Source organism: Manduca sexta, chromosome 16 (genome assembly GCF_014839805.1).
Source record: "Manduca sexta isolate Smith_Timp_Sample1 chromosome 16, JHU_Msex_v1.0, whole genome shotgun sequence".
NCBI classification, from domain to species: domain Eukaryota; kingdom Metazoa; phylum Arthropoda; class Insecta; order Lepidoptera; family Sphingidae; genus Manduca; species Manduca sexta.
In genome coordinates, this window is record NC_051130.1 from 2,478,563 (window position 1) to 2,494,581 (window position 16,019).

At 34.4% G+C, this 16,019-nt stretch overlaps 1 protein-coding gene across 3 annotated transcripts in view; it reads right to left on the reverse strand.

The window, feature by feature from the left end:
* LOC115446202 (phospholipid phosphatase 2) overlaps positions 1 to 16,019 on the reverse strand; it is a 36,588-nt gene that overhangs the window by 4,072 nt on the left and 16,497 nt on the right. Inside the window, exons 1-3 of one of the 3 annotated variants that reach the window (XM_030172772.2) lie at positions 15,658 to 15,758; positions 9,990 to 10,083; positions 831 to 985 (exon numbers count right to left, since the gene is read on the reverse strand). In XM_030172772.2, the coding sequence (XP_030028632.1) occupies positions 831 to 985; positions 9,990 to 10,083; positions 15,658 to 15,690 (282 nt within the window). In that variant the 5' untranslated portion in view covers positions 15,691 to 15,758. Of the gene's footprint in view, positions 1 to 830; positions 986 to 8,532; positions 8,604 to 9,989; positions 10,084 to 15,657; positions 15,759 to 16,019 lie in introns of those variants that run through there. The other 2 variants (XM_030172771.2, XM_037439120.1) reach the window with 2 other exon arrangements.

A 16,019-nucleotide genomic window follows, 5' to 3' on the forward strand; every position in this document is an offset into this window, starting at 1 on the left:
CACGTAAGAAATAATATTTATCGCCATTTTGTCGACAAGTAATCGACGGAGTGACGTACGCTGTGATTATACTAATGACATCCTGGTTTAAGCTGCTTAGTGAAATGCCAGTCTCCTCAATGTACCACGTGATAAGTTTGCAGCTTGATTATGTTTCACAAGAAAGGATTGCGCAATCGTTTGAATTAATTGGATTATAAAGTAAGTCGGAGTGAGCCCTAGCTTTTTTTTGTTAATTTTATTATGGCATCTATATTAACACAAAAAGCAATGAGCGTGATTCTATTACAAAAAATATAGCTCTTTATATCAGACAGATGACTTAATAATAAGTTACTATTCTGCCGTGCCAAGCTCGAAATCGGTATCCCAAAAATTAAAAATCTTGATTTTTATGGCATCGGATAGCTTAAAGAAATGCCTATCCAATGAACTTACCTATATAACGGTATCTTGTTTAGATCTTGTTAAAAAAAACCAAAAAGTTTTGTTTATCTCAGTTTTACTTAAAAAGCTATAAAACTATATTTACAAAACTTATATAATATCAGCCCTGTATTATATACTTGCCCACTGCTGAGCACGGGCCTCCTCTACTACTGAGAGGGTTTAGGCCTTAGTCCACCACGCTGGCCTAGTGCGGATTGGTAGACTTCACACACCTTCGAAATTCCTATAGAGAGCTTCTCAGATGTGCAGGTTTCCTCACGATGTTTTCCTTCACCGTTAAAAACTTAGATTATCTCGAAATAAATTTTTCCTGACATACTGCTTTTGCGCTTAGCGCGGCAGTATTGTACTGAATACGAAGGTTTAAAACGAATACTTACCACAACAATAGGCAGTACGAACAGAGTGCTGACGATGATGGGAGTTGTGACCACCTCGCCTTGGTAGGGGAAGGAGAGCGCCGGGTCGTTACAGTAGAAGCCAGCCTTATGACCGCGTATTATGCCAGTCTCGAACAACAACACCAAAATGATTACTGGAATAAAAAATATATTTTTATTATCTATATTCAGTATAAACGCACAGCAAAACTATCTAGGCATTATCGTCAATTACAGAGCTTTAGATCTAAGTTCTCAACTATTATTATATGGAGTTGTATAGTCCCTAAGCAGTTTATTTAAAATTGGAGATGCAACGGATAGTAGTTTAGCCGGATACCAGATAACAGGCCAACCTTGTAGCCGGATTGCTGGATATTCGACCGGCGGATATATAAGCACTTAAAATACATTTACTCATTCATGTTAGTGGCGCTAACATGGTGAAAAGTGTTCATTTGTCGAGTATGATACTGATGTTTTATACATACGCTCCAAAGAGTTATAAGTGAATCGCTAAAAGTCTATGCTGAAGTAACAACAATGATTGCTACTGGAAAACGATTTGTGAATGATTTTAGTAACTCTTACTATGATACTTATTAATAACTTAATAAAACAATTTCATTACCTAAAGTTAATTCGTTTTTTTTAGTCCAGTATTCGGTCGGCTGGATACCCGATTAGTCGCTAGAAATCCGGTATCCGGCCGGATAATTTTTAGGCCGGATACTGGATAGTTACCAGATATCTGTTTCATCTCTAATTAAAATTCCGGTAAAAGGATCACACGCGGTATCAGTCTGAGCCAAAGCTGGGAGTACTCGTATTTAAGGAAGGAAAAAAAAAAACAAATAAAGTTATACCTTACTTTCCTCGTTTGTCAAAACTACTAACTTTATTAGTTTTTACCTCATATACAACAGAGGGTTGAGAAGCTGCTAGATGTTACGTAGTTTAATGTAACTTTTCCTTTCTTAAATATTAACATTTCTGCAGAGTCCTACCGTCACAAAATTTGAGGAAAACGACGCGAGAACTTCATAATTTTAGATTATATATTCATTTATAGTCTTAATGGTCTGTATCAATAGAGTTTTCATACGGTTCCGTTTAATAAAAAAAAAACAATTTCTTCGGGGACATCCATAATTACGTCACACAAATTGCATGATTTTTTGTCTTCTCCCCCGTTCTTGTATGTCACTCGTCTCATTGGCGGGATCCTCCCTTGGCTTGACGTCACATGCTTTGCACTTTAAACATATTTTAAAGTTGTTTTAATGTTTTGTGTTGTAATATTGAAGATTTTGCCACGTGACGTCACGAATGTGACGTAATTTATATATGCCTCTTATGATTTCTTATGTTTACGCGAATTTTAGGCATTTAAATTTAACTATTTTACGGATTTTATTATATATTTTGTAAAATAGTTTAATTTAAATGCCTCTTATAAGTAAAAGACCATAATGGTCACAATAGTTCTAGGGCTTATCTCTCACATACAAACTATATCTATATATAGTTATATCTACTACATGTAGGTTTTTTCACTTATCAAACAGCGGTCTTTCTTTGTGAAATTTCGTTAGCGCGATTCAGAATAGACGATGCTAATGACGCCATTTTAGATTTCCGTTGACTCAGCAAACAATTATCGTGTCACTAGAAATGATCTGAATTTCTTGTTCAAATATAACAAATTAGGTAGAAAAAGGTCGCATGTCCCATCTGAGCACAGACACACTGAAATTTCGGCCGTTTCAGTTTTGACCGAAAGGAGCCCGAATATTCGGTTCTTAAAATGTAAGTCAAAGTTGAAGTAAAATTAAACTAAATTTGCAAGTTTGTTACTCAAATGTTATGCGTTTATGAATGGTATGAAGATCGCCTGATGGTAAACATCACGACTACATAAACAGTAACACTACCCAGAAATTTGAATTAAGTACCAAGTATTGCGCGTATTTCATAGTAGTGCTGTATTTAGCAAGTTCTGTCAAAGTCAAGGCGTGTGCCACAAATACCATTGTTTTGTATTATTAGAATATAGGTTGAGTAATACGAAATAAAATAATACAGTATTCCTCTGACATTGGTTTATAAAAAAAAATCGTTTAGTAGTGCCATTTTTTTTCAGAGGTAGGTCACGCTCACATCTCCTCGATAACGATATCGATCGCTTGGATAATGTTTGTTTCGTCAGCGTTAAAATTTTTAGAAAGAGAACTTGCCTTGGCATTATGTATATCTGCTTTAAGACAATAGTGATTAACAATAGGCGAGCGATTACCGGCAATGTATTTAGAATCGTATTCTAATATCAGATTAGCTTACGGCTTTACATTCGTCAATAAATAATTTTATCTTCTTGCTAATTCCGATACTACATTAAAACAATTTAATAAGATTGTGGGATTTAAGTGTTTATTATATTACGTAAGAAAGTAACTAAACAAATAAAAATATGCTACTCGCTAAGTGCTGTGGCGAATGTTATGTACGCCTTACTTGTTGTACATATCAGTGACTATAATTATTGTTTAATACTAGTGTAACTAGGTGTAACTGATAGTATATGTACAATGTGGCAGTGATTGTGGGATTTAAGTGTTTATTATATTACGTAAGAAAGTAACTAAACAAATAAAAATATGCTACTCGCTAAGTGCTGTGGCGAATGTTATGTACGCCTTACTTGTTGTACATATCAGTGACTATAATTATTGTTTAATACTAGTGTAACTAGGTGTAACTGATAGTATATGTACAATGTGGCAGTGCTAATAAACAAATAAATAAGAATAATATATTATATTTCTAAAAGACTTTATAAGAAGGGTCATAAAAAATATTCATGTTCCTATCTCATAGTAAATGATTAAAAAGTTTCCAAAGTAAAACGTATGACTCGTGACTAAACATCGATTTGAAGCCGAAATCATTATATTAACCTATCGCTAGATACATCGCATTATCTATCGCTATATATTCGGTTCGAAAATGTACAAATAAGAATTAAGTTGGACATGTTCACAACTGATGATAACAGCTATAAACTATAAATTGAACGTAGATACGCAAAAACGATTCAGCTCATAAAACGACACTTTTACAATAGATGATTGAAGTTTAAATCGTATTTTTGCTCAGTGATATTCTATTTTGTTAATAAATTGTTCAAATTAACATATTTCGATCAAGATGTTTTTACTAATGCAAATATAGACCTTATAGACTAGAACTAATTTTACATAATTGGTTAATTTTCGACCATACTGTGGGTTGGATCCTTTTTGCGCATCTACGTTCAATTATACCTATGTTTATTAAAAATATATAAATAAAAAAATACTTTATTTATCACGTAGGCCAACAAAGTTGCACTTATGATACGTCAAAACAATTTATAAGAATAATAATAATTATTATTCTTATATTATTCTAGGGAAGCAAACGTTGATATCACTTAGAATTGCTTATCGATTTCGTTTGTAAGTCGAATAACGTTTAGGGCAACATTTACGACGCATATTTCATACAATTTTTGAATTAAAATCAAAAGGAGCTAAATCGTTTGACATTGCTCTGGACGATGCCACTCGCCAATTTCGTCGCGGATTCGGCGAACATCCGTCCTCTGTGACGGTCAAAGTCAATGTCACGAGATACGTAACAATACGTAAACACAGGTTACGGGATTGTGTGGTTAACAATTGACAGCATGAGCTCAGACCAAGTATTGAACTAAAATATATGTAAATACGGGAAATGTAGATAAATATTTCTTATTTCTTATTACATATGTGTGAAATTCCTTGACGAACATAGTTTCAAATATTATGTTTAATTTTCTAATATATTATAATAAATTTCTGCATTCAAACTTATAAACAATAACTCATTTGTTTTTTTATTTGTAAAACAGTGACAATATATTTTTATTATTTGAAAATAGAATACATTTTGCCATATTTTCCATTTTTAAATTTCGAATAGCTCTCCCTATAGTCTTTGAGTAGTTCTTATCAAGCTAGTTTGACGCAATCAGGCATAGATGGAAGGGAGCCTCTTATAGATACACTTCTATACTTATTATATGGAGAGTTTGTTTGAACGCGGTAATCTCAGGAACTAATAGTTCGAATTAAAGAATTATTTTAGTGGTGGATAGCCCATTTATCGAGTAGGCTTTTGTAGGCTATATAACATCACGCCATGACCAATAAAGTGGTGCATTAATGACAAAATCTGCAAAAGCGGGAAAAAAGGGTTAAAGTTATGCAATAATCAGGTATGGCAGAATTATTCCTCTTAAAAGTTTTAATTAAAATTTAATTATAAAATAAGGCCCGCTGCATCTGTCTGCCTATCAGAGTACGATAAACTCAAAAACTATGAACGGATTTCGATGAAATTTGGTAGGGAGATGGGTTGAGACTCTGAAAAGGTCGTGAGCTACTTTCTATCCCAGGAAAATAAATAGCGGGACATCTATCCCGAAAAACTCTTTGATACGAGCGAAGCCGCTAGCAGTCATAAAATGTTCAATACATTTGTACCTCACTCTTAGAGCGAGGCCCCATTAGTGCGTTGCGCTGCGTTGCGTCGTCGCAGCGTCGTCGCTGCGTCGTTTTCCATACATTTTTTATGACGTGCCCCATTAGACCGTTGCGTCGTCGCGCGCGACGTTTCAACGGATCGACGGACAAGAGACGAAGCGGGGAGGGTGATGCGCTGCGTTGTCGGAGCTCCGCTGCGCCGACGGACAGTGATGCACTGCTAGAGGAGGAAGCTAGAACTGAGACGCAGCTGCGTCGGCGTATACCCTCTTGCGTTGCGTTGGCGCAGCGTCAACGCAACACAGGTGTGGCATACAATGCGTTGTTCCGTTGCGATGACGCGACGCAACGCAGCGCAACGCACTAATGGGGCCTCGCTCTTAGATTAGCTTTGCACGAGAGGTTATGAGTGCTCTGATGACATAACAGAAACTAGATGGAATAATTCGCTTCATCCGCCACGTTGGGATCCATGTGCGATCGTAGCCCCCCTTGCCCCCTATACCTTCCCCTCCCCTCGGATAATCACACTTCCAGACGTTTCGTATCCCCTCATGTTATTGTCTTTGGCAGACCACGGTGATGCGTGATAGAGATTTTTGTTCATGCTGTAATTATTTTGCTTGTACAATATTGGTATTAAGGTTATGAATGTTATTTTGTGGATATTTAAGGTCGCATAACTAATATTTTGATTGTTTTTGATGATATTTGGTTGTGGCGTATAAGCATACATACCACATTATATTTGGGGAATATACTGCTTCTCAAGTCGTGTGTGTCAAAACTATTATAACTATTTTTGTACAATGATACAATTATTAGAGGCTTATGTCGTATTAAAACCGTAAGCAGTGTAAGCACAATAGAACTTAATCGAATATGGTAATTAGACAAACTCATCGCTACGTTTTGCGCAAATCATGACCATCTCGAATGTTTTTGGCAACTATAAAAAGACAGTATCTGTTTACAAGTCTCTCAATCATGACCATCTAGAATATTTTTGACAAGTATACAAAGACAGTATCTGTTTACAAGTCTCTCAATCATGACCATCTTGAATGTTTTTGGCAACTATACAAAGACAGTATCTGTTTGCAAGTCTTAAACATGGCCAGCCTTGTCCCACAGGGCGCAGGTCCCCCATATGCAAATGCACAAACGAATAGCTGAAAGCATTATCCACGTGTGCCGCCACGAGGATCATGCAAGCCGCGAGGGGATTCATGATAATTGTCTCGCGTTAAACAGTTTCTTTTGTTTTTTAATAGATTATATCGGTTGTATCAAAGCGATATGTAGTTCTTTTTAAAGGATTTCGTTTATCTCACAGCGTTGCTATTTCAATAAACTAGGTTGTCAAAGTGTCTGAAAATTTTAGTAAAAATATAAGGTTTAGACATGTTCGGTTGTTTGTTTGAAATAAACGCATCGATGATTTGGATAATTTTTGGCATAGATGTCCTGAATTAACAACAGTGGGATTATTATTCTGGAAAAAGTATTAAGTATGGTCTGACCAGGAAATTAAAAAACCTGCTTTCGCTTTTTGTTTTAAAGTTAAATTTTGTTAGCACCGTGTTTGGGTTGAAAGGTAACAAATTGTATTAAACGTTTCCTTAAACTAATAAATATATCGAAATTATAGTTTCTAAAAAGATTTTCATCGTAGACCACTCGCATCCAGAATAAATTAGTCGTTTGGTGAAGTGCTTTCGACTATGATTCGGACATAATGGACGTATAAATGATGTTAACTGTGCATTTCCTGTTTCGAAAATATGTTTTCGAAAAAGGCGACGTGATTTTCAATACTAAATATCTGTAGTTAAAAAGAGCACATTAAATTAGATGTTGATGAAATTAAATGTGCATTACTAAAATCTTTCATATTATTAATGATAGAATTAAATTATGTAAACATAATATTTATTGGTAAGATTAATATTTATTCATTCTAATTTACAATCACATGATATTTTTACTACTCGATAACAGATGGCGGTATAAGATATTAAAGCGAGCATACAAATCTACACGTCCATAATTTTAAGTAGGCAATTCAAACTGTCCACTAAAAATAAAGATCCGTTACGCTTCTAAAACGTCAATTATAAATTCTACGGCGCGAGCAGTAATCGATTATAAGACCGTATCGATTATGGCTGTTAAATCGATTATCCGTAAATAGGTGACCGGACAAAGTATGGGAACCATTATCTGGCAATTAAAGTGGTCCGAAATAAGGGTAATTGTACCGTAGACTTGCTCAAATGGTTTCAAGCTATTACATGTGGTGTACTTTTGCGTGCCAATGTTTTTTTAATAAAACCTCTTTTATATAAATTGGCCTGTACTAAAAGTTACATGGTAAGTTTTGTTTTGATTAGTCTAATTTAGGGAAATAGTTTTTATGGCTTTCAAAATTTTGTTTAAAAGTGTATTAATAATAATTCTATAACAAGCAAGGACAATTACTTGCGTAAAAACAAAATACGTATTTTTATCAATAATTTAGAATAACAACGTGGTTTTCCTTTTTAAAGATAAGTGATAATGTACAGGTGTCGTAATTAGGTATAATGTTGCTTATCCGTTGAGTAATTTTTGTATATAAGTTAAAAATAAAATCGTTTGAATTTAATATCAATTTTTTTAAATTAATAATATGTTCTTTCCTGTAACATTGACTAACGCGCTTTGTAACTAGGAATAATTGATATTCAGCTTCTGAACACTCTGCATGTCTCTATTGATAATAGCTTTATATTCTTTTCATTAGTGGGACTTTTGTTCCGGTAAAAGTAAGTAACATAGTGTTATAGTTGCAAGGTAACAAAAGTTTATTTTAAAACAAAAAGCAATAGCGCCTCCAAAAGCAGGTTTTTTATTTTCCTGGTCAGACAATTCTTACTTTTTACTTAACCTACAAATAAATTTAACCCTGTTTACAAACTAAGCTTGTATACGTGATTTATTGTAGTTTTCCTTAGCAATTACCACAAGATGACGTGTGGTGTCTTGCACCGAACCTACCAATACTGGTGGTCGGGGAATGCCTGTGGTTGCATACTGTTTGTGAAAATAAAGGGAAATTTAATGAGGATTATTGTAACTTGGACGGTGGTACGTACCTATAAACATTCCTTATTGATACTTTTTGAATTATATAATGTAAAGTGATTGGAGTATTGTACTGTGGTGTAGGGCGGTCAAGCGAATTGTTGTTAATAGTTCTGAAAGGAAATAATTCATTTGAACCGTAAAATTTTATACATTATTTAGAATCCGGTAGTATTATCTCTACCACCGGTTCGGAAAGCAGTTCTCACTAGAGAAGAACGAAGAAAGTCTAGTGTTGCTCTTTTCAAAATCCGTTTAAGATAGAAACTACAGTACATGATACAAAAAAAGAAAATACAGTTGTTTTTTTATTGTTGTTTAGAGCAGTTCATTTATATGCTCGCAAAATAGGCAATAAATGAATTCTAAATTTCCATTCCTTCGATACCGATACAAATATTTGTATGATTTGCAAATATTTGTTTCGTGTCTATATGATCGAAAGTCACTTGAAATGTACTTGTATTGACCTCACATGATATGACACCGTTAAATCTATATTAAGCGAAATAAACGTGAAAGTAATTGTAATTTTTTTACTTTTTAAACTCAAAAATCTCGCGCCACGATTGCTGGCACCATATGCGTTACTACATATGTGTCCCATAAAACGCATTTTTTTACGACTTTTTTACCTTATTCGGTGTTGCAGACTTAATGATCAGAAAGGGTGACGGCGACAGGCCGAGATATAGCTATTTTTAAACATCTCAACTGCCTAATGACAGTTTCTTAAAAAGCAATAATATAAACATCTGTGTACGGTTTCGGTTTTTTGTATCCCATGTTTATACTAATTTGGTAGTTTTTTGTGGTCTGGCAACTTTTATAGAGAGTCGGTAAAATTTAAATTTAGAATTATTTTGGTCCTGTAATCATTAATAAATAGCCCATAACCTGCTTCAATGCTGTTTTACACTTGTAATGAGTGAGTACACTACATAACGTTATAATTTTAATTAACCTTGTTGAGTCTATTAGCTGTGGTGCAATAAAATAAATAAATATCCCTGATTCCCTACGCTATACATTATTTTGACAGTTCATAACAAACACCATATACATAGCTTATTTTATGGAATTGAAAATTGGTGTACAAAATACCATACCGCGCTAATTTCACAAAGTTAACTTTACCCGGCCGTGTCATGAGGTTACAATATCATAGCGAATAAGATCCCTGGGCCCTTATTCTGTATGATAGTGTAAACGCGTAACGCGGCCGTGTCATGTTATCTTCGAGAAATGTGCGTGGAATGGTATTCTGTAAGCCAAATTTCTATAGTCCTAAACATGATGCTTTGTGTTACGTGCTTGTTACGCACTGTCAAAACAACGTGCGGGATAGAGAATAAGGCCCCTGTACTATATTACTGCTGGGCATGCGCCTATACTACCGGGAAGATTTTAACTATTTTGTGTATGGTTTTAATTTCTGGTGTATGATAATCAAGAAAAATAAACTTACTGCCGGATAAAACTGCGACGTCTATGACGTATGCTATCACACGGTGTGTTGTCCACCGATTGGTGCTGGAGTTCTGCGACTCTACGTCTTTTCGCTGGAACAATAAAAAAATACAAATTAAAACCATGGAGTTGTCAATCTTATCGTTTTGTTAAAATAAAAATATGTTGCGGCTTTTATCACGGTTTTTATATTTTAATTTTTTCTCGACGTTTCGAAGACTTTGCAGCCTTCAAGGGCACATCCGAAAAGTCATAGTTAGAATATGTACCTATATTTTACATTTATAGAAGTATTGTATGTAAGAATTGTTTGTAAAGCCTGGTGAAAATGATAATAATGCTGATGAGGTAACAACCAGCATGGAACAGCCTGGGCAATTGTTAATATTGAATTAAATATTTTAATTGAAATAATGTATTCAAATCCTTGAAATGTTAACGTTATTTAGATTTAGTACATTTTTACCACCAGTTCAGATAGCAGTTTCCACCAGAAAAGGGGAGAAATTTAATTTGGTTTCGAAGAAGGGACAACTTTCAACTGACCATAGTTACAATTTTGATACTAAGTACCAAAAAATAATAAAGTGTTATGTATTCAAGGATTCCTACAATATAAGGAAGTTCAATAGCATGTTAAGTCCCTAATAAAATTATCGCAATTATGTTTTCATGGCTTCGAAAGTTATCACGAGGTTAAAGAAAACTTAATCTTACACGCAATGTCGTAATCACAATAACGATTAATTCAGTTTACAAAAAATGTAATCACAATAATATATAGTTCAATTTAAAAAAAATCTAAAGGAATTTTTTTTTAAGACGATTACTAATTTTAAAGTTGTCATTAATGTTTTGATTTTTTTGCGAGTAAAATTACTCGTATTAATTATATGAGTATTGACTCGTAACACTTCATGTTTCAGGGTGACGAGCGCAATGTAAGGCCATGTACTTTGTAATTAAGACTGCTCTCTGATATTTATAAATACATTACATTATATTGGCATCAACATTGCTATTGACAAGTTCGTACTATCATTAAATGCTATAAAAAGTGTACTTCATAATCTACCCTAGTTAGTTTTGCTTAATTATTCAGATAATATGTTTGTTGGTTTCAAATTTTTAAATAGAAACGGTTAATAGGATCTTTTGCGTGAAGATAAGCAATCTTCAGCCACTCTAGAGAGTGATATAGTCTTTTTTATTCCAGAATATATAGTTATTGTTTTATTCCGAAAAAAAAAACACAAGAAACAAAAGAAATTCAATCCAAAATCTGGTCTAGACGTTTCGATAATTTCCCAAATTACAACAGTAGTTCCAACGCTCAAGATATTGAGATTAACTTCGTTAGCTCGCGGTCCTTGGTGTGACCTTGTCGCTTTATCCGTGAACTTGCAAGGTCAGCGTGACCTCCAAGCGACGACCTCGAAATAACAGTATACAAAGTACCTTAATTGTAGTGTATTTTTTCAGATGGGAAGCACCATGCCTAGAAATAGTGATCTACTAGCTTTTGCTCGCAGCTTCGTCGGCATTAAAGAGTTTTCCGGGATAAAAGTACAGCTATACATTTTCTCGGGGTAGGAAGTCTATAACCTTCCTATGGTCTTAAACTATCTCCATACCAAATTTCATAAAAATCCGTTGAGTAGATTTTGAGATAATTAATAACATACAGAGAAACGGAAAAGAGGACTTTGTTTTAAATATGTTTAGATAGATATATTACGTAAAGAAAACTTTGATACTTTGTAGCCCATTTTAAGCGCATTGTACGCACCGAGTGTGTTTGGCTCGATTAAAGTTTATATAGAAGAGTACAGAAATATAAAATTTATGTTTAATATGTCTCACAAATATATTAAAATTGACGGTTTAATTTGGACCACAGGCTAACCATTAGGAACTATAAACATACATACATACATACATAACATCACGCATTTATCCCCGAAGGGGTATGCAGAGGTGCAACTAGGGCACCCACTTTTCGCCAAGTATGTTCCGTCCCATGATGTGATAGGGGGCGAGCCTATCGCCATATCGGGCACAAATTCCAGACTCCGGGCTGATACTGAGCAGAAAAAACCCAAATATCACTTTGCCCGACCCGGGATTCGAACCCAGGACCTCAGAGCGCTATTGTACCGGGCATGCAATACAACTACGCCACCGAGGCAGTCTAAACATAATTTAAAAAATATTGGTAGTTATTTTATTATGATATAATATCATCACGACGAAAATTATTGTGAATAGATTTTGGACAACTAATGTAATTTCCTTGAAACTACAACTACAAAAATCATGATAATAAAAAAAATCCTCAGTGGCGATAGCCTAGTTGGATGTGGAACGGATTGCTGAAACGAATATCCGCAGGTTCAAATCCCAAGGGCACGCACCTCTGATTTTTCTAAAGTTTATGTGTGTGCTCTTTGTGAATTATCACTTTCTTTAGCGGTGAAGGAAAACATCGTAAGGAAACCTGCATTCCTGAGAAGTTCTCAATAGGAATTTTGAAGATGTGTGTAGTCTACCAATCCGCACTAGCTCAGTTTCGTGGACTGAGACCAAATCCCTCTCAGTAGTAGTTGAGGCCCGTGCCCGCTAGTGGGACAGTATATAATACAGGGCTGATATTATTATTATTATTGCTAACTCCCGTCTCACCATAAAATTTGAATGAGAAACCCTTGATCAATATTAACACTATATTATTATGTAGGTATGATAATTGCCCTTCCTCAATTTCATTCCTTATCAGTCTGAGCTGATGAGTCAATAATGATTCAGGACTTTGCTATTTATAGTAAAGGCTATTTTCAATTGAACTTCCTAACGGTTTCTGCCGGACCGGCCTTTGATCCCTACCATAGACATTCCATGCCCATTTTTTTTTCAATTATCATTGCGCAAAGGTATAATGACTATAGAATATTATCTATGGTTTCCGCGGACGTGTTCCGTATCCGGTCGCGTTATGGAAGAGTGAGCGCTAAATCCGTTTCGCGAATGAGTCAGTGTAGGACCTACATGAGTTGGAGCGACGATGGAATTTGAAGAAATTAATTTTAAAGAATTTATTGTATGAATTAAGATTTTGTTTATTATAAAATGTAAGTTGTAGTTACAACATCTATAATTCGAGGTTACTAGAAGGGCAGATTATTTTGAAAATATCCACCAATATAGACGTTTTTCTTTAACTTAGATTGTTAAGTAATCAATAAAATAAATACGGAAAAAAAATTATTAGACGCGTCGCTAATAAAAGTAATGTATTTCATTTTATCTATCACGTGCTAAGCATTCTCAACAATCATGGAAACAATAAACTTTATATATCTCTATATTAACAGGTACGCGTAGAAAAACCTTTGTATTCTATTTTAAACGTATTGCGCACACGTGTGAATATGGAGTTTCGCATAAAATTATTGCATACGGATAAAGAAGCAAATAAATTAATATTTAAAGTTCATATATAGATGGAATGCACAAAAAGAAAGTTTATGTATAATATGTGTTAAAATATATTAAAACCGTTCGTCGAATTCAGACTACTAGTAAAACTACTAAAATAAATGTGTTATTATGTTCCCTGTGGACTCCAAATCAGCTGGAGCGATTTAATTTAATATTTAGATTATCCCTGCGGGTGATCCTATGGAGTTTTGTAGCGATCAGACCGCCAGAATTCATCTGTCTATAAATAATTATTGCTACCCGTGTGAAGCCGAGGTAGTCGCTGGGCTTTCATAAAGAAAGTATAGAATCAAGTATGATTTTCAGCAAAAAATTCTACTACTTTTAAATTTGTAGACAAATCCGGGAAAAGACGGACATATGGCCACTATACTCACAATATACTGATGGCTTTATCCATGTAGGCCTATACTAATTCAATTCACACACCGTTCAATATAATTGGAGCTGTGCCTAGAATAATATTTAAGAAGATTACAAGTTTTTTAAGTAATCTCACACTTTCGACTTTGAGCGTTCTTTTGTTACAGTTAAGATTTATTTTTCATGCGTTTTATTGTTTCCACAATAAAAGGGTAATATAAAGGCGATAAAGTAACATGACAAAGAAATTATGCAAAATAGATTATTTCAAAATGGATACAATGTAAATGTTATCAGATAGAACTTTTTTTTTATTGCTTTGAATGACGAGACGAGCTTGCCGTTCGTCTGATGGTAAGCTATACATTCGCCCATAAACAGTAGAAACACCATCCAACACCTTGAATTACAAAGTATTGTTTGGTATTCCACAGCGCTCGCCATCCTGAGATATGAGATGTTAAATCTTGTTGTGTCCACTAGTTATATTGACTACAATGTCATTCAAACCGGAACACAACAGTGACTACACACTGCTGCTTGGCGGCAAAAATTGACATTGCTGTGGTACGCATGCGGACTCTCACACATGAGAGACCTACCACCAGTAAACTTTAAAATAATAGATGTAAGGTTGAAGTTGATTTCGATATTTAAAACAATTGTTAATCATGAATTCTGCAAAGTGTAATGAGATTTTATTATCTGTACAAACATCCCAATTGCTTTTTTCGATTTAAACCGAAAATAGGCCAATTCGAACAAAGTTTTTTTAAAATGTTAACTTTACGTGAACACGAAAAGCTTAAAAATGGCTAGATTGATTTGGATGAGTCATATATTATGATAAGTTTTGGAGTATGACTAACTCATAGATAAGAAAAATTTGGAGCAGGAAAACTAAATATTTTTTGACTTTGTGCAAAATCATGTTTTACCCATGACTGTCACTTAGTTTACTAGTGGCAAGTTCTTGGAGGAATATATTGCGTAAGAATTTCTAGATGCGTTTAAACTAGCGGCAATATTTCAACAGCTCTTGACATTTAGCTAATGGTAGGATATATTTTATATCCGTCCGGATAGCGATCACCGTACATAAGGTGATAAAACCCACAGTGGCCCATGTACGTGTGTCACGTTTCGGGATAAACCTGTGTATATCCGGTTCCAATCGACCGGCACAATTGTGTCGACTGCCGAGGGGTAATCTCTCGTCAGTCGACATTTTATTGGACCCTACTCCATATACCATCAGGTGCAGTGGAGTTACTTTGCCGTGCGCGTATAAAAAAAACATATGCAGCTTGCCGCAAGTCGTGCAAGTAACAGGACAAAATTGCTGCAATCGACTAAAGTAAGTTTTCTTGCTAATCTAAACCACGCTTTAGACACATGTAAAGTCTCATCATTTTCAGTACATAATAACGTTCAAAGTAATTAACGCCTTGCATTATGCTGCTTGACGGTAAAAAACAATCTTTCACAATATTTTAATCCCTTATTGCATTATTGTCACAACACGTTTTTCTATGCAATATATTTATTATCTATGACGCATAAAGCAACATCTACACAGGAAAAATTTCGAGAGATGAGAACACATTATAAAGCAACATTACTTGACTGATGAGTTCTTTTATTCTTATTACCGATTATAAACAAAATAAATAAATGAGAAATAGTTCTAAAATATCAAAATAAAAAAATAAACTGTTTTACCCTCTTTTTAAAATAATAATATTAATTATATGCTTTATTACAAACCAGAAAAGTCTATATTAGCGTAAATTATAAAAAAATACCTTCATGGTTCCGTAACTGATGAGTTTTCTCATAGCGGTACAAAATATTCACACCCACTTGCACTCACATAATGTAATAGACTGGCTGATATATAATGAGTAATCTGATTATCTTTATCAATAACTCCAATAATCGTTATCAATGTATTTGTTTTGTGACGTCATTCGACAGCGCATGCTCCGGAAGGTAATGCCATGAGTATTGCGAATATATGAGATTGGGAATGTATTTTTTGCTAAAACATCGCTAGCTCACTATTACAAGATCCTATGTTAATTTTAATGTATGTTGGAAATATTTAAAAATACATTAACACATAGTTCTTTCTTTATTTGTCATTCGGGTCATTTTTATTTTACTG